At 34.5% G+C, this 20783-nt stretch overlaps 1 protein-coding gene across 2 annotated transcripts; it reads right to left on the reverse strand.

Moving 5' to 3' along the window:
- Positions 1-91: 91 nt before the first annotated feature.
- On the reverse strand, positions 92-2980 carry LOC110723712 (upstream activation factor subunit UAF30-like). 2 transcript variants are annotated; one of them, XM_021903068.1, is made up of 3 exons: positions 2867-2980; positions 2509-2785; positions 92-504 (listed from the first exon to the last, which is right to left on the reverse strand). In XM_021903068.1, the coding sequence occupies exons 2-3, from the start codon at positions 2773-2775 to the stop codon at positions 379-381; spliced, it is 393 nt and encodes a 130-aa protein (XP_021758760.1). In that variant the 5' UTR covers positions 2776-2785; positions 2867-2980; the 3' UTR covers positions 92-378. The 2 variants fall into 2 exon arrangements, with proteins under 2 accessions (XP_021758760.1, XP_021758759.1); XM_021903067.1 differs by having other exon boundaries at positions 2509-2980.
- Between the last annotated feature and the right edge of the window lie 17803 nt (positions 2981-20783).

Here is a 20783-nt window from a genome sequence, read left to right on the forward strand (position 1 = left end):
TTTTGTTAATGAGCTTTAGTTTGTTAAGTAACTCTTGTAAAGCCATACATCTACTTTATGCTAAACTCATTGTCAAATAATTTGATCTAGATTTAGCAAACACATAGTAGTATTTAATATACACCCAGACTTGCATACATTCAAGAGGATTTCCAAAGGCGATCAAGTTGCTTAAGCTTGCATATTACACAATTCATTCAAAAGTTAAGCCATTTGGATTGAAATGTGGAATAAAAGCGCAATCTAGTACATCAAACTGGACAACTAAAGCGATGCACAAAAACCTACATTACAGGCTCCATTATCAACCCCCTAAAACTTAAAAACCTAGCATATTTCATCAATGTCTTTCCTCCATCCGTAGGCATGGTCAAGCAGTCAAGCGGTCTTAACAAAGTGCACAGACAGCAATTTTGCAATCTCCAGGAAACCGACTCTATCCTTCCCGCTAAACAACACTTTCAGCTTCTCATCACATATTATTTCCTTCTTATTCTCAGGATTCTGCGAAAAAGCAATTTAACAATATAAGCCCGTGTAAAGCAAAGGCCATGAAAAGATCAAGTACAGACTACGAGATACTCAAATCTTAATTTTAATAAACCTTTCTGAAACCAATAATCATAAAGAAAGAGGGTTGCCCTGTGGCAGTAACATTGAAGAAAATAAACATCAATTTTCGCTGACAATGACAAGGAGAGTTCCTAAGACAGACATTCACCTCCTACAATCAATCAATAGCAGCAAAATAACATGCATTTCAAGTGATATCATTAACCTACTAATCAGAGAAAATGCAAAAGCAGATGACGATCAAGCAAACAGGGCACAAGAAGTCAAAGGGAAACACAAGCCTCAATACATTCCAAACAAGTAACTACATGGATTATTCTGAAGATTATAATATGTCTAAAAGAAGACAACTTTATTTTCAGACTTTAGTAATACATAAATGATAATTGATACATATTATCAGAAAAACACATTCACAAGCCAGACTGAAATGCAAAAGAGAAGGCTGAAAAGAGAAGTCAAGTTCCAAATCTGTACATGTTCAAACTTAAGAATGCATCAAATTGGTCAGCTATATGAAATTATATCCACACAAAATCTTGATAAACATTTTCACATGGCAGAAAATAGCAATGGTAGACAACAAAACAACTTCAAGCCTAAAATTACTATTGTTAATTGAACTATATTTGCATCAGAATCCTAAATTTGAAGAACCAAGCTACGTCCTCCATCAACAATTAACTTAGCTAATTGTATCATACGCACATAGATCATGTAAAAGTAAAATATATACTACTAATTGATTCAACATGAATTTGTTTGAATGAATTTTCAATCAGCAATCACAAACAGCAGAGAGTGTTTCAATCCTTCAGAGAGCTATATTGACGCTATAAGCATAGGCCATATTTAAAAAAAAAAAAAAAAAAAAAAAAAAAAAAAAAAAAAAAAAACTTATATTCAAATAATTTCAATATGCTGATACACCTGATACTTCCAACAGGGATAAGAGGAAGTTACACCAGATTGTCAAATAAATTGTATGATTCCAATAAATTTCCTAATGGTTATCATGAAAATACATCCACACAAAGCATGTCAATCAGCCAATCCCTCAAATAACTCTACAGTCACCATTTCCATCGACATTAATTCAAAATTGAAATAATGAAATACATAGAGATTATCTAAAATGCCTACAACATTGTTTGTTTGGTTGAAAATCTACCGATGTGAGACACAGCTCTCTTTCCCATCAACCTTCCAATCAACTATCATATGGTTGCATATACGTAGTAAATCTTATGTAATTTAAGAGGAAACGAGCGATTAAAGGCATTCTATGTATAGGAAGGTTCTGTTTCACAACAAGCTTAGGCTTTAAATAAGCAAATATACTGAATTATGCCCATGCTGTTTGCTACTCACATTATCAATCCAGTCAGCTACTATATTTTCATATTATGTACATGATGATGAAGTAATAATTCGATATTACTCGCCAGTTTTCAACATCGACGCAACTGCTAGTATTCATGAGGATGACAGCCTTAAATCCATTCATCTTTGAATGGAGTACTATATATACATATCTAATGAAGAATATCACAAAACACAATCAAAAGCAGCTAAAAAACACCTCCACACTTCTCCCACTAAACTAAACTATAAACCCTCACATTCTCCTCAATTAACAAATTAATACTTAAATATACCAACAAACAATTTCAAAGTAACATCCAAAAACCCTAATTATCAAACATCACGACCAGAACAACAAATGGCATCCATTATGTAATCATAAACAAGACATAATGCATAATCTTCCTAATCAACATATTTAACCATCAAAAGAAAACCCTAAAACCAATTAATCATCAAAGATCAAACAAATTAATCAAAATGTGACTAATTTTAAGACAAGCAGCCCTAAAACCCTAATCCTTAAACCCTAAACCCTAAACAAAACTTAATCAAAAAAAATGAAAATACCTGAAGATTGTGAAGCTTGATGTAATCCCAAATCTTCTTAACAACTTCAGTTCTAGAAGCTTCGTTAGAACCAATGAATTGACTGAGAGTAGGAGAAACAGGAACAGGCTTCAAAATACCCCTAGTAGCGTTAGCAGCAGAAACGGGCTTCGATTTTTTAGCAGCAGTAGTCTTGGTAGCTGAAGATTCAACGGAAGCAGCAGTGGAGGCCTTTGCGGCCGCCATTAAAGCTCTGCATTTGCCTCCGATTGTCCTCAAAGTCGCCATTGATGAAGAGCTATAAAAATGGTGGGAAATGATGAAATGAGAGATGAGTTTAGAAAGGAAGAAGGAAAATGGAGGAGAGAGAAAATGGTACCTTTGATTTGAGAAGAATAAGCAAGAAAAGAAAACGGCAGAGTTGTAGAAATGGAAACTGGGTAGCCAAGAACTGAATGAAATGAGGGGTTTAAGTTTAACAGTTTGAGTTTCAAAAAAAAAAAAAAAATACAAGTACTAGCGTTGATTGTAACGGTAATGGATTTAATGTGGGCTAATGGCCCATTATGATATGTGACTTAGAATTCCTTTCTTACAAATACTTATGATTTGGCCTATTATTTGATTTTTTACCGTTTCTCAAACACAATTTTAAATATACTCCATTCGTTAAATATTAATCGCAACAGTAGGTTGTTCACAAAGTTTAAGAAATTATATAGGGTATGTGTAGATACCCATTTGTGTCTCCCCAAAACCAAACCCGGTGATGAGTACCTTTCACGTCGAAACATAGTCGAATGAAACGAAAGTGTGGAAAGCTCTAGTGTTGCGGAAAGTTTTATTTCTTTTCTCTTCTCCCTGTTTTGGAAAACTTTATTTTAAGAAAATAGCCAATCCAATTTGGTTGGTCCATGATATGGGTCCAATAGTGATGTAGTTGGAAGGGGCTTGCAAAGACCTTTCCAACGATATATTATAAGCCCAATTCCGATGAATATTGAGGAAGTTATGGCCAATTTACTAAACTGGGCCCGGTTTGAGCTTTATGTACGGCTCAATGATCTAGGGGAGGGCCTAATATGATTTATCATTCCTAATGCAATTAGGAATGGTTTTAGTCTTCTAGAATCTTCTAGAAGGTTCTTTTCATTCCTAATTCAATTAGCATTGATAAATTGACTTTGTTGACTTTTCAGAGTTTTAATCAAGATCAAATAGCATTTTCGAAGAAATCATATTATTTTATCTTCTAGTACGGTAAATTTATCAGATTTTTGAAAACGCGTTGAAATCCAGTTTGGCGTCCAACCCCAGGCCTTGGCGCCAGGCGCTAGCCACTTGTGCCTGGCGCCAGCTAGCCAGGGTTGGCGCCAATCCTGTTTTGCAATCGTCAGACTCTGTTTTGTTAAATTATCTTTTTTGGCTGATTTTCTCTATAAATATCGTATTAAAAACTCCGTTTTCATTCATCATTCATCATCTACATCTACCAATTCATCAATTCTCAACAAACATTAGTTCTTTAGAATTCAATTCTTTCTTGTTTTTTCATACAAAATTCCGCATTCACAAGATCTAGAAACACCTAGCCATATTCGAAGTTGCCTTCGCCCTAGGCGTGAAACGTTTTAATTTCTGAGGGTTTGGTCCCAAATCTCTATTTCAATTAGTTAATTTAATTGTTTTGTTTATTATTTACCTTGAAGTTACTAACGTGTGTATTTTGTTATTAGAAAGAGGTACGAGGCATCAAAGTAAGTACTTCAATTGATTTATTGATAATATGATGTAGATATCATGTTTACATTGTTATTATGATATTCCTAGTATCATGTCTAGGATATTTTTAATATTAAATATGATTGCTATGATGCCTTTTATGTTCTTCCTAATATTTATGATTGTTAGTATCATGTTAGGGTTAAAGCTTTGATTTTTATTGCTTAGTAACATGTTAGGGTTTGTTATTAATCTTGTTAGTATCATGCCTAGGATCTTGCTACTATTATGCTTTAATATTAACATGAACATGATTATGATTATAATTGTTATAATTTATGATGATTATGAATATTATTATTATTATTATTATTATTATTATTATTATTATTATTATTTTGATAATGATTATTTTATTTATGATTATTATTATGATTATTATAATAATTATTATTATTGATTATGTTGCTTGATACATTATTTATTCTTTATTGCTTGATCACGCCTTTTATTGCATGTTTAAAGGGAATTTGGTACTTGTAATCACGCTTAATAAGATAATTGATAATCTTGTTTAGGGTTAATGTGATTATAATTCAAGTGATCGCCAATAATAGTATATTTGTGCATTAATATTCAACCAACATAGATTAAACAGGTTTAGGGTTATCCTATTGATTGCATGTTAATCAGAAAGCGCACATGAATACGAGCAGAATAAAGTAGAGGTCTATTATTAGGGCAGGTTCAATCTCTTTTAGGTTGGATTTGTACCTTCATCCCCGAACCCTTATTTGGTTCATGACCTTATGGAGTTGACGATCTCTTGGATCGTTTAGGGGTGTAACCTTCACCTCGTGAATGGTTTACAAGTTCCTAAAAAAACTTGTTGGCGACTCTTTTCTCTATTTTCTTCCCTTTTGGACGCCACCGTACTTTAGTGTATGATCACAGCGGGGTTCGAGCTAGTGGGATTTAAAGGATTGAAATTATTCCCTACAGTTTTTGGCGACTCCACTGGGGAGGATTTCTATTTTAATTCCTGAATTTGTTTCGACAATGATTTAGAATGAGTGTATGAGACTTGAAAAGTTCTAAGTATTTCATGTGCGTAATTTTGATTAACATTATTGTCATATGCATAAAAAGGTTCTCATTGGAAAGACCATCCGTAATGAGTCAAAAATATAGGATTTTACACGTAGGAAATTTGAGGAATGTCTTTCACAACTAGGACTGAAATAACACCGCGCGAAACTGGAAGATTTTATCGAGCACAGAAAGCTGCTGAGGCATGTGGGAAGTAGCGTCAGGGGCTAGAGCTTGGCGCCAAACTTTTAGCCGTAGTGCCAGACGCCAGTATTGGCGCCAGGTGCTACAGTTAAAAGTTGGCGCCAGTCTCTGTTTGCTGGCGCCAATTTCCCCCAATACCGAGCCAGAAATATGCGTTCTAATTTCGACCGGTTTTTCGTATTGTTTGCTCGATCCTACTTCCTGATTGAATTTTTTCTCACTTTTCTGAAACCCATATGTGTTCTACATATGGACATAACCCTCTGGGAATTCATGCTCCATCTACCCGATTGAACGCTCCTGGCAACAAAGGGTACATCCGAGATGTTGAATTCACCAAACCATGGAAGTGAGTTTTTTCTAAAACTCGCGGTGTCCCATCCACTTGCGCCAACCCTTCACGGTTAGGCTTCCGCGCGGTGCATCCGGACAATTAACCATGGACCCTCTATTGACTAAACCATATCCCGAACTTTAGAGAGCTAGAGCCATGGTTAGGTTACAAACTCATTGCATCATATTGTGCCTACTTGACTAATTGTGCATTATTTGTTGTGCATATACATTCTATGTTTCTCTTAACCATTTGTTGATTTGTGTTGAGACTAAAATTAATGACTTAAAGAACTTTGCCTATTTAATTAATTAATTTGAGTCAATAAAGTTTTTTTTTTTTAATCGGAATTGACCTAGTACGACTTTAGGCATACCCCAGTTGACTAATAATACCGAAAACAGTCCCAGGCCGAAGCTCCAATATTGGCGCCAAAGTCTGAGCTGCAGCGCCACATTATAGTGTGTAGCGCCAGATATTTACTAAATTTTCTGGCGCCAATCACCATAATGCGACACCAGTCCTGTCGCTTGGCCGACAGTTCGGATTTTTGGTCGAGTCATCACCTAGGGTCTAATTAACCAGTTTGCTAATTAATTCGGTTAATTTTCGCTGTCAATAACACCTTGTTGAGTCATTAATCGAGTCTTAGTCACATAGTCTAGCCACATGGTCATGACACGAGTCTCAACATGTCACCTACACTCACTAGTCTTAGCACACACTTTGAGTACACATCACCATGACCATGTCCTAGGTTCATGCATGAGTCGGTCTTTTTCTGTCATTTGAGTTGGGGGTACATTCTATTCCTAATTCTTCATATCCCTCCATCTAAATCTTCTTTCACATTCTATTCCAATCTTTCTTCACTTCTTCCATCCATTTGTGTTGAATCGAGTTTGAGTCATATGATTGACAAACAAAAAATGAGGGTGATGATGAAGCGAATGACACAAGACAAGAGGCGAGTTGCAACGACAAGATTTCATGGCCTCTTTTTTCTATTTCTTTTTCATTTTTTCCTTTCCCCAATAAGTCTAGCATAGGCACCTTTCTTTTCCCTTAGGTTAATTTTGTAGATTCTTTATTTTCTTCTAATAAAATGAGCATCTATTTCCTTGCACATGATCATCACATTGCATTGCATCAATAAAAAAAATAAATAAAAAAAATAAAAAAAAAAAAATCCATGTCGAGCTAAACACAAGGTATACCAATGATTTGAGGCACCCCTTGTAGCCACATCATATCTCCTTTCGCCTTTCTAATTTACAAATCCTTTCTTCATAAACCACTTTGAGCCTCGTCTAACGATAGACCTTTCTTTTTTTCAACCTACATTTACCTAACCTTGGGATGGGATGGTGTGTAACTTATGCAATTCTAAGCTTGAGTGAATTCAAAAAAATTAAATATAAGCAAAAGCAAATATAAATAAAAGTGTACAAAAGGGCAAGTGTTCCAATGTCTTTGATATGAAAATATCTTCGATAAGAACACGTCTCATATTGCGTCTCTTATCGAGTGCTCGGTACCGTGCCTGAGAAACATGAATGCCAAGTGAGTGATAGACCGCATGATCGAGATTGCTCACACTTATAAAAATGAAATAAATGCTAAAGCAAAAGAAAGAGCTAAAAAAAAGAGTAGAAACTCAAGCATAAAATTATAAAGATTCAAAAGCGAGGTTGCACACCTTGGGGGCTTATCTAGGGTCTTGAGCCTTTATCCCCTTTTTCTTTAAACCTTTAGCCTAACCACGTTACAACCCTTAAAAAGACCTTTTTGAGGTATACACACTTGTGCGAGGTTCGGCTAGAGCTACGTTCGGCCTGATTCCTAATGGATACGTAGGCAACCTCACATCGAGGTGCGGCCATAATAAACATGCATTCATATTCACATTCACACACTTGCACCATGATCATATCAAGGAATCTCCAATGCTCATCCCTATTCATTTAGAGCTAGACTTGGGGGCTTGATCCCTACATCATTAGCTTACCTAGCCTAAGAGTCACCATCATGTAACTCTTCTACAAATAATATTCTTTCCACACATTTAGCTCTTGCGGCCTAGCTTTAGTGTCACTATCACACATCACAGATACATGACCAAATATATTTCCTTTAGGAACCCCTTTGTCATGAAATCTTAATACAACGCTGAAGCATGCCTTGTCACATCACTCATCACTCATAATTGTCATTACATAGAAGTATGAAGTGCTTAGCCTCCGTGCCTAAGTTACCCAAATGCTTTCATCATTGAGTCAACAGTTGAGATAGCCTAGGATGGGTTAATCCTTGCACTTTGAGAGATAGTATCAAATGACATTTGACTAAGCTCATTCAACATGCACCTTCACACTTCGATTCTGTTTTCGCGTCTTTCTTTTTCGGGAGAAAGTCGGTACCCTCCATAAAATTGACAGAAAATTTAGTGGGAGAGAGAAATTATAAAATATTATTGGGTCCTTTTCCTAATGTCAAAGTGTTGCAATTAATATGAAACGCGTGTAATAAGAAAGTGTTGCGATTAATACGAAATTATAAAAATTAAAAAAAATGTGATTTTAATATAATATTCAATAATACAAATTAAACAAGATCGCACATGATTATATTATTTCTTATATATTAACGGTAATTTATAATCAAAGTTTTCAAATCTATATTTTTTTTTAATTTTTTTTGGAGAAAACAAATCTATAGTCATATTATCATGGCAAAAGCTAACGAAGGCTCCGAGGGCGTTGGATGGATAAGCTAGCTAAAAGAAGAAATATTGGATTAAAATGAACATTAATTACAACGATCGACGCATGATTTTGTCATACTTTCCCAAATTAATACCATTTTAAATAATATTTTAAATGTTTATCCAACATTCCGGGGACATTCGTTACCAAAATCCTATTATCATTGTAAGTTTGTAAATGTTGAGTGACTAATTATTAGTGATATTATCGCAAATTAGTAATGTTATACCATCTAGAAGGACCGAAAGTCCAGAACAAGGTAAGTAATTTCAGGTAGGGAGTAAATTGTGTTGGTGAGGAGTGAATTGTGTTGTATCGTGGGCTGATGAGGACGGTCCATATAAAATAGCGTATGTTTGTGTGGGTAGCTGGGCTTATAAAGATTGCGGCCCAGAAGATTATAAGTTGAACTGGGTTGTCAATTCTTTGGATCCATTATGGCTGATTAGAAGGACAATAGTAGAGGTGATCAAAATTGGTTTGGGCCCGATTTGGCCCGAAATAGAACGGGTTTGAGCAAGCTTTAAAGCGCTTCTAAATTAAAAAGCTCGAAATCGGCTCGAAAAGCCTGCTATTTTTTGTGGGTTGGGCATGAGAAAATGTCTTAAGGCCCGGGTTGTAATTAATTTGATCACCTCTAGTCTCTAGACAATAGCTTACAAACAATCATCGAACAATGATAGGAATTGTTTGTCAAAAAGAAAGGGAAGAAAAAAAATCAATTGACAGGAAATGGTAGAGGGTGTTGGAATAAAGAAAGGGAATTCAAGGCGTTACTTCCCATTCTTAATTTCTTGAATAATTTTCATAACACCTCTTTTATGTGGAAGTTTAAGGAGATTAATCACCTCCGTTATACTCTTTTTGTAACTCTTATAACCCCTCCCTTTTATGAGAATGTTAAAGGAGATTAATTATCACCATCAATTTGATTATTCATCTCCCTTGACGTTTGATGGGATTCTTCTTCTATGTTTTTCTATAAATAGAAGAAGTCTTTATTATGTTACATATATTAAAAAATACATATAAAACACAAGCTAAACACATACTCTATATTGGGCATAAGTTACTTGTCTCCAACCTTCCACCCAAAAGTGCCTTTGAGTGGAAGTGGTGTGTTAACCTTAGGGAACGTGCCGACGAATACAATAAAGCACCCCGGTTGCGTCGGAATTTCGTTTTCAAGCCAGTGAATTTGCTTCACAACACACCGTACTCTTCCTACTTTTGTGAGATCAATTTTTCGGTCTTGCTTAATATTTTTATACTATTTGTAATAGACTACTCCTTTATTTACAACAATTTGAAAACGAAATTATGTCTATTGCTAATAGTATTGTAAAGTCTCTTCCCGACCTCTCTAAGTTGGAACCTCTTGATGGTAACAACTGCAAGAGGTGGTCACAAAAGCTACTAATCTTTTTTGAACAAGTGGAAATATATTATGTCTTGAATGAAGATGTCATTGAAATATTGGAGAAGGCGGAAGAAGCTGCCATAACCGCAACGGATCCCATTCCGGCGGCCATCACGGAAGCTTTAAAGAAAAAGGAAAAGGACAACAAGCTTGTTCGTGGTCATCTCCTCAACCATATGAACAATACTTTGTTTGATTTGTTTGTCAATTTCAGGTCAAGCAAGGCCATTTGGGACTCTTTGGAGAAAAAATATGGAGCAGATGATGCCGAGAAAAAGAAGTACGCAGTGGGAAAATGGCTCAATTTCAAGATGGATGATGAGAAACCTATCATGTCTCAAGTCCATGAATATGAGAACATGGTGACCAAAATTCTTGGTGAAGGCATGAAGATGTGTGAGACTCTTCAAGCCAATGTCCTCTTGGAGAAATTCCCTCCCTCTTGGAATGACTACCGGAATTCTTTAAAGCATAAGAAGAAGGATATGACTCTTCAAGAGCTTATTAGTCACATGAGAACCGAAGAGGCTAATCGCCTTAAGGATAAGTTTGAGAATTTATCTCTTAATTCTTCTAAAGCTAATCTTGTTGAGTCTTCTTTGAATGTGTCTAAAAACAGGAAAAATTCTAAGAAGAAGGGAAACAACAAATCCAAAAACAACTTGACTCCAAACAATAACATCCAAAAGCCAAAAGGTGCTTGCTATGTATGTGGAATCATTGGAAACAAAGCATACCAATGCAACCGAAGGCATGGAGCAAAGAAAAATGACCACACCTCCCAAGTCAATGTTGTTGAAAAGGAAGAAATCATTGCGGCGGTGGTGGTGGAATCCAACTTGATAGAGAACAAAGTGGAGTGGATTTTGGACACCGGAGCATCTAGGCACTTTTGTGCTAATAAGGCCTTGATGACCGAGTTTGAAGATGTTACTGACGGTGATCATGTCTACATGGGAAATAGTAGTACCGCCGGAGTCCTTGGCAAAGGAAAGGTCCATCTCAAACTTACCTCCGGAAAAACTTTATTTTTAAATAATGTGTTGTATGTCCCTTCTCTTAGGAGGAATCTTATTTCGGGAGGCCTTCTTAACAAAGCCGGCCTAAAACTTGTCTTTGAGGCCGACAAGATTATATTGACTAAGAATGGAGACTTTATTGGGAAACGTTACCTCAATAATGGCTTGTTTGTTTTGAATGTTATGAATGAGAATGAGAGTACTTCTTTTGCTTATATTGTTGAGTCTTTGGATGTTTGGCATAATTGTTTGGGTCACCTAAATTCCTCTTATTTGAAAATGTTAAAGGACATGAATTTGATTAATTTTTCAACGGATGACGAACTTGACAAATGCCAAATTTGTGTTGAGGCCAAACATACTAAGAAACCATTTAAGCAAGTAGTCTCAAGAAGTACAACATTACTTGAATTGATTCATTCGGATTTAAAGGACTTTAAAAAATGCACTAGTAGGGGTGGAAAAAATTATTATATTACTTTTGTTGATGATTTTTCTCGTTATACTAAGGTGTATTTGCTTAAAACAAAGGATGAAGCCGAAAGTGCATTTTTAAAGTATAAAGCCGAAGTTGAAAATCAATTGGACCTTAAAATCAAAAGAGTTAGAACCGATAGAGGTGGTGAATATGGAAAAGATTCTTTAAAAGATTTTTGTGAGGCCAATGGCATCATACATGAAACTAGTTCACCTTACACACCCCAATCAAATGGTATTGCCAAAAGGAAAAACAAATCTTTGAAAGAGACTATGAATGTCATGCTTCTTAGTTCAGGTTTATCCGATAACTTATGGGGAGAGGCGGTTATTTCCGCTTGTTATGTACTCAATAGAGTGCCCCATAAGAAGTTGGATAAAACCCCCTATGAACTTTGGAAGGGATATAGTCCAAATTTTAAAATTTTAAAAGTGTGGGGGTGTTTGGCTAAGGTGCCTTTTCCGGATTTTAAAAAATCCACTATCGGGTCTAAAACTATTGATTGTGTGTTCATTGGATATGCTCATAATAGTGCAGCCTATAGGTTCATGTTATTAAGTGATAGAACAATTTGTGAAGCTAGAGATGCGGTATTTTTTTAGCATATTTTTCCTATGAATAAGTCCTTGTCTTCTAATGTTAATATGCATGCTAGTAAGTCAAGTATGAATGTGCCCCTTGTTGATTCTATGTCTATTTCTAGTCTCCCCTCTTCCTCTACCAAAGTGGTAGAAGTTGAACCTAGGAGAAGTAAGAGACCTAGAGTAGAGTCTTCCTTTGGACCGGATTTCTTGACTTCTTTTGTTGTAGAAGACTTTGATGTGGATTCTTTAAGTGAACATGTTGTATCTTTGTTTCTTTTAGAAGAAGACCCTAAGACTTATGATGAGGCAATGAGGTCCTTAGATGCTAGTTTTTGGAAAGAGGCCATTAAAAGTGAACTTGATTCAATCATGACCAATCATACTTGGGATCTTTGTGACTTGCCTAAGGGTTCTAAACCTATAAGTTGTAAGTGGATTTTCAAGAAGAAACTTAGACCGGATGGGACCATAGAAAAATTCAAGGCTAGACTTGCCATTAGAGGTTTCACCCAAAAGGAAGGTATAGATTTCTTTGACACCTATTCACCCGTGACTAAGATTGCCACCATTAGAACCTTGGTAGCCCTTGCGGCAATTCATGACTTAGTGGTTCATCAAATGGATGTCAAAACGGCTTTTCTTAATGGAGACCTTGATAAAGAAATTTATATGACTCAACCGGAGGGTTTTGTGGTGAAGGGACAAGAACACAAAGTGTGTAAGCTTAGAAAGTCTCTTTATGGTCTTAAGAAAGCTCCTAAGCAATGGTTTGAAAAGTTTGATAGTACTCTTAGGAGTTGTGGCTATGTGGCTAATTCTTCAGATTCTTGTTTATACTCTAAGGAGTTTGAAACATCTTGTGTTATAATATGTTTATATGTTGATGATATGCTTATTGTTGGTACTAACCTTGATGTGGTGAATAATTCTAAGGCTATGCTTTCTACTAAGTTTGAAATGAAGGACATGGGAGAAGCCGATGTAATCCTTGGAATACGTCTAAGGAAAACAGGAAATGGTTTTGCCATGAGCCAATCTCTCTATGTGGAAAAAATTCTCAAGAAATTTGATTCTTTTGATGTGGTGCCTTGCAATACCCCATATGATCCCAACATGAAGCTTTAGAAAAACAAGGGTCCTAGTGTATCTCAAGAGCTCTATGCAAAGGTAATTGGTTGTGTGATGTTTCTAATGAATTACAAACGACCTGACATTGCTTATGCGGTAAGTAGACTTAGTAGATATACTCACAATCCAAGTGAAAGTCATTGGGTTGCACTTCGTCGGTTACTAAGGTACCTTAAGGGTACTATGAATGAATGTTTGCATTTTTATCGCTTTCCTAATGTTTTAGAAGGACATTGTGATGCAAATTGGGTAACCGATAATGATGAAATATCCTCAACTAGTGGTTATGTTTTTATTTTGGGTGGAGGTGCTATTTCATGGAAGTCCTCAAAACAACCATGTTTAGCTCGCTCCACCATGGAATCTGAGCTTATTGCTCTTGAGTTGGCAGGTCATGAAGCGAAATGGCTTAGGAACCTCCTAGCTGACATACCATTGTGGGAGAAGAGTTCATCACCGGTGTCTATACATTGTGACTCTCAAGCGGCAATTGGAGTGGCCAATAATAGCAACTACAATGGCAAAAAGAGACATATTCGTATGAGACACAAAGTGTTGAAGAAATTTCTCAAGAATGGAGTGATTGCATTGGACTATGTGAGGTTCGAAAAGAACTTGGCGGATCCTTTGACGAAAGGATTAGCAAGAAAACAAGTTGGTGAATCATTGAGGGGAATAGGACTTAAGCCACATGATACATTACATTTGTCCTAATTCCTATGGTGATAATGCTTGTAATGTTTGACTTTGTTTGTGAGGTTGAGTTGTTTAACTCTTAATGGGTTCTTGTGCTATTGAGACGCACACTAAAGAACTCACCTATGTGGTTGTGAAGATTAGCCATCTTCCATGAAAACTTTGGCCGGTTTTCTAGAGCCTCCACTATACCTAAGGTGAATGTGCTTGGCTATAAATAAGCACATCTCTTTGCGGAGTTCAAGTAAATTTTGGAGTGATGTATGTGATGTGAGGGTCTTGGATTAAATCTTAGAGTTTCAAGGATAGTCCACTCTTTGATTAAGAGTCTAAGGGTTTCAAGGTTAGTCCACCCTTATACTTGTAATCCATTGCCTCATCTCACTAAGCACTAGATTTCAAATTACTCATGTAATATCTAAGTGTTAAGTATTGATCTCATCTTATGCCCAATATATTGCTTATCTTCTTCTTTGGTTTTTCTTCCCTTCTTTTAGTGGGGGATTGTTGGAATAAAGAAAGGGAATTCAAGGCGTTACTTCCCATTCTTAATTTCTTGAATAATTTTCATAACACCTCTTTTATGTGGAAGTTTAAGGAGATTAATCACCTCTGTTATACTCTTTTTGTAACTCTTATAACCCCTCCCTTTTATGAGAATGTTAAAGGAGATTAATTACCACCATCAATTTGATTATTCATCTCCCTTGACGTTTGATGGGATTCTTCTTCTATGTTTTTCTATAAATAGAAGAAGTCTTTATTATGTTACATATATTAAAAAATACATATAAAACACAAGCTAAACACATACTCTATATTGGGCATAAGTTACTTGTCTCCAACCTTCCACCCAAAAGTGCCTTTGAGTGGAAGTGGTGTGTTAACCTTAGGGAACGTGCCGACGAATACAATTGAGCACCCCGGTTGCGTCGGAATTTCGTTTTCAAGCCAGTGAATTTGTTTCACGACACACGGGGGCGCCCCAATTGCTCTTCTTGAGAAACAAGAAAGTTTCTCTAGTGGCAATTGTGTAATAAAAATGATTTGGTAATTGTAAACAATTGGTATTTTAAGAAGTTAACCATGTTGTTCAACCTTCCTCTTTCATCTTTCACCTCCACCTCCACCTCCACCTCCACCGACAACAAACACCAACACCTTCCTCTTTCGGCACCGGCAACAACCACCGACACCATCTTCTTCCTCTATCGTCTAAATCGTCTCCACCTACGACAACCACCACTATAGGTGGCGAACACAGGCGGCTTCGCCGCCAATTCAAAATCAAATTAAAAACCCTATAAGAAAGGGTAAAATTTATGGCATGGTCAACCCAAAGGGTAAAGGTGACCATCCTCCATTGAAGCTTCGCCACCAAAGCTCGAATTCCTCCATTCAAACTTGAATGCCTCCATTGAATGGCGGCTTCGCCGCCGGAGTTTAACGAAAACCCCTAAAGAAAATAGTGAAATTAAGGGTATGTTTAACCCCTAATGGATAGGTGTTTGACGCTTGTGAACCTCTCTCCTCCATTGAAGCTGCTATATACACCACAACCGCCGCAAACAGTACTGCTCTGGGTTGTCTTTGTTTTGAGAAAAACAAAACTGGATCTCTATTCTCTATTCCAAGTTAAAACAGTTTACTTTCCGTCATAACAACAGTTGCCAGGGATAATATGCAGTCATAAGAAAAAGTCACTTATACCCTCATATTCCTGCAAAAATAGACCAATTTACCCCCTTGAGAAACGCTCCTTGTTTCTCAAGAAGAGAAACTGGGAATTACCCCCGTACTCTTCCTACTTTTGTGAGATCAATTTTTCGGTCTTGCTTAATATTTTTATACTATTTGTAATAGACTACTCCTTTATTTACAACAGAGGGTGTATTATATTTTGAAAAAGAAATGGGCTTTTATCTTTCTTCGTATAATAAGTTCAAAAATTATTCTTCCGTTTTATAAGGATGTTCATATTTACGTAAATTTAAGCAAATTGTTGATTGAAAATATCTTTAATCGCACACTATTAAATAGTTAAAAGATTCCAAATGAGAACATCATTGTAACATGGAAGACATAATATAATGGTTGTAATTATTTCAATGGTTGTAGGTAGGGACTCGCTTGCAATTTTCAAGTCTCTAGGTATTAGCCTGACCATTTGAACTAAAAAAAATACAATTAGGTTGGCCAATTAAGCAAATTGAATGGTTCAATTAATGAGGGAAAAGAACAATGTCTAATTCTTGCTACCTACTCCATGTATAAAGTTTTCCATAATGATTTTAAAGGTTAAATCATATAAGCAAGTTGTAACATAAGTTGGCCAAAAAGAAAATTTCACAGTAGTGACAAATATAGCAATAATGTCCTAAAGTTTTCCATCAACAAATGGGATAGGCTTTGGTAATTTAGTGTTTTATCTTTTGTTAGGACTTTCTATGTTTCTATAGGTGACTTGGTTGCCAATTTGTTAAATTTGTCGCTACATTTTTAGTCTCATGAATCTATTCAAACTTTTGGAACTTAGTGACAACATGTACCGAGTACTTGTATAATTTCAAAAAAAAGTCAAACCTGAAGATGAATGAAACTATATAAAAATAAAAAATAACACCCCATTCCACTAATCTTATTTTGAAATTGAATAAATCAACTTACATTTAAACTATTATTTTTTAAATGTACTTCATCTTCCGCTTTTTTTTAATAAAGTATTTTGACTTTTAACATTATTTACTTAATTAAATAAATATCATAAGTAAGAAATTTATTTTCTAAGGCATTTGAACCTGACCATGAAAAATAATATTTAGTAGATTATTAATTTCAATTCTGTTGTGATATTATAATCTATTGGCTGTATATATAGAATTATAGATTAGTACTTTAGAGCTCAATTTTATTATAACTAAAATAGATTGAAGAACGGCTAATGAAATGTATTAGTAATCTAAATAATGCTTTAAGCTTGGAATTTTGTGAGTTAGGTATACACCAAGTAGGTACACTTTCAATACTTTTAAGCCTTAAGAATTAGAATACAACGGATGATTGATTTATTATTATTATTATTCAATCAAAGTTAGGCAAACCAGCAGGAAATTACAATTTACAGTCAAATGTTGACTTTGAATAAAGAAAAAAAAAAAGATAAAGTTCAATTTTTGTACGAAGTAATACAGGTTTGGTTTAATTATGTTCATGCCGCCAGAAGGAGGAGATGAATTATGCTAATCATACTGAAAAACTTACATCATAAGACTACATCCCAAACTAATTGGTTGTAAGTTACCGTTAGAATAACTATGATAACTAATTTGTTGCTCGGGTGATGCTCCAGTTTGTTAATAACTTTGAACACAAAATAGAGGAATTTCGATAAAAGTAAACATAGTTGAGTTAGGATTATTCCAAGCATAATATAATTGAAATATAATAGATAAGATGGTAAGATTTTTCTACATGTAACTTAGTATGTTTATGAGTTTAAACTCTATAATAAGCTTTTTTATCTCATAAAAAATGTATGTACTTGAGAGGAAAGTGTGACATGTTTATAGTACATATATGAGAAGGGTGTTATGTGACAAATATACTTACGAACGTTTATCATAGATAAGTTAGATATAATATCTATTAAAAAAAAAGTTAGATATAATATAGTTTCCTCGCTGTTCAATTGTGTTGATGTATGAGGCACAGAAATATTGATGTAAACATACCATCATTTTAATTATTACTGTACTACTTAATACGAGTAACATTTTTATTATTGCAATACAATAATGGCAATAACAATTCATTCTTGCTGCGTTTATTAGCATTAAATAGTTTACATTATTGATACGTTATATATCGGAATAACAAAAAGAACACATGTAATAGAGTCCAATAACAACTTATCAGATCAGTACCTAATAGGCGCATATAAAAGAACAAACAACAAATTAAATACGTTATAATATGTAGATTCAATAAAAAAATAATAATAAATGTAGTTTAATGAAAATCTAAACAAATTAGAGAAAGTCAATTAATAGCTAACCTAAGATTGTCCAATTCAAGAAATTAAACTAACCCTAATGAGAGAATAAATATAGGGAGAAGAGAAGTTCTAGCACAATACATTCTTCTAAAAGTTCTTACTATAATGCAAAAAATAGAGTAATAATACGAATTAGTTATACATTATTCCGTCGTAGATGAAATTGAAAATATCCCGTCGTAAATGAAAATTAAAAATGGTGGAGCTGAACATACATACACTCAAAGTTGAGGATTAAAAGATACTACAATGAAAGTACTCCAAACAGTATGAAAAGAATCAAAGATAATGGAGGCAAAACTAAAAGCAGCAAATACACTAGTGAATTGTTACTATATTAGTGTACTTTTTAGAATCCAACTAACAATTTAAAAGCAAGAATAATATAAATGTACTCTATTATCTAAACAGTTGATAAATATCTTCCTTTTTTTTTGGTGCCAGATAATTTTATTTACTTTTGGTAAATTATTTACAACCTGCTTCCCTTTACTCACCCTTAAGTTGCAAACTTTAAAGCCTATTACCGCGTTTTTTGGCCATTTATATGACCCACCTTTTATATGTATGTGATTAATGTGAATGCAACACTATTTCCAAAAGGCTTTTAACTAATAACGGTCCATTGACGTTGATTATCCATATTATTTCTTTATTTGCGTTTTTTTTTTAAAAAAAAAAAAAGAAAAAAAGAAAAAAAAAGTGGTGTTTATAAAATGAAGAAGCAAAAGAAATTAAACAAATGTTGATTGAGTTCAATTTAGCTAAGGTTGTATGAAACGTTGATCTTTCTCAGATGGATATAGTAGTGGGATTGGTATAAAAATAAAAATTGATCTTTATCGATGATGGTTATGTAGTAGGATTGGTACAAATTAAATAGATGTTGATCTTTATCGATTGGTTGGGTCATGAATTCGTGGCTATCTAGTAATCTAGTTTAATTTAGATTGAGAAGCAATAATCCCCCATTTATATCATATAATCATTTAACAAAATCTTAAAATATCAATGCACTACTTATCTAGATTTGAAGAGCAGTTGAATTAATTATTTAGTGCCTCCTAAAGGCCGAACAATATAATTAGAGGCACTAAGCTAGCTAGCTATTTAATCACTAAATTGGGAATGTCATGAGCTTTTACTGCTACATATGTAGCGTAGTAGATTGAAGTTAAATCTTTATGCTTCACAATTAAAGTGCTTAAATTGCACAAGGTTTGTATAGGAGATATCAAATTTATGTATTACAATTTACAAATGCATTAAGTTGACACATATGAAGTATATACTTAGATTAAAAGATTATCTAAATTATTGCATTAATTGTACTCAAATGCCATGTTAAACTTGGCCTAATCTAGTACCCTAGCTAGAAGTAATAAGGTTTACATACATCTCCTAACCTACAGGCCAAAAGACCGAGTTTCACTAAACTCACTTGAAGGATATAAACCTTCACAAAGTATTGACTGAGTTTGCTTCACCATAAGTCCACTCATCTACGTGGCATATTACATTTGTAATATGTCTGGTAATTTATACAAAATGTCCAAAAACTTGTATCTAAATTTTATAATTTGAGATGTGTAAAAACCTATATAAAATGTCCAATAGCTTATATATTGTCTCACCGTGAGTTCAGGCTCACCAATACCTTCTCTTAAATCTTTTACCCCAAATGGCCTTGCCTGTGGGTTAGATCGACTCATGAATGATCGATATGGCAGCTCTTCTTACCTACCAAAATGAAAATAATCTACTTTGTACTTTATCTAATATTGAAGGATAGACTACAAGGGGTATTATTGGCATAGACATTGAGGCACAATGCTTATACTTCGTATAGGAGAAAATGTGGCTTCCATATAGTTTCACATGATGATTGGACTAGGTGTAACACTGATTTGAAAATTTTAGTGATTAATAACAAGATATTAATTAAATCGAATTGAACCACATATTTATATCCTCACGAAGTCACGATCATTATTGCAAGTACTTAAGTCATCAACCTTGCTACATGGTAGGGGCATCTAAATCTTTAGACACAAGCGACTTAACAGCAGTGACGATGACTAAGCACCAACAATTAGTAACCTCATCAATCAGTTAATCAGTCTATAAATAAAATTAGGATCTTGCTAACAAACACCCTCGGGGCATTGAATAAGCATTTAAAATATTGCCTAAAATGATATTAATTTGGGAAAGCATGACAAAATCACGCGTCGATCGGTGTAATTGATGTTCATTTTAATTTAATCTTTCTACTTTTAGCTAGCTTATCCAATGCTCCCAAGGGCGTTTGTTAGCTTTTGCAATAAAATTATTACTCAACTATACTGGTCCAATAAGTAGGATATCCATTCTAAAACCAATTCTAATAATAATAATAAAAGTAGTACCTCGATCACCAGTCTTATATGTTAGTCATCCTTTTTTCTGGCTAGTCTTATTACTTGGCCGTTCTTTTTTCGGTTTATTTAGTATGAGAAGACTAAGCTTAACTCACATATTTGTTCTTTTCCTAACAACTATCCAACCTGATTTAATATGATTAGACTTAAACCAAATTATATAGGACTAATTGATTATACATCATAAAATTTTATTCAGCAACATATCCAATCAATCAAAATAATACGAAGTATTTTTTTGTTTTTATTAGGACTAAATACTTATCTCTGATCAAACTTGATCTATACTAAATTTATCATTCTAAAACATGTATAGTTGGTGCTATGGCAATTTTCACTTAAGTTTAGCTAAACCTTATTTAATAAATAACTTTTTTATTGGC

This window comes from Chenopodium quinoa, unplaced genomic scaffold (assembly GCF_001683475.1).
Source record: "Chenopodium quinoa cultivar QQ74 unplaced genomic scaffold, ASM168347v1, whole genome shotgun sequence".
Lineage (NCBI taxonomy): Eukaryota > Viridiplantae > Streptophyta > Magnoliopsida > Caryophyllales > Amaranthaceae > Chenopodium > Chenopodium quinoa.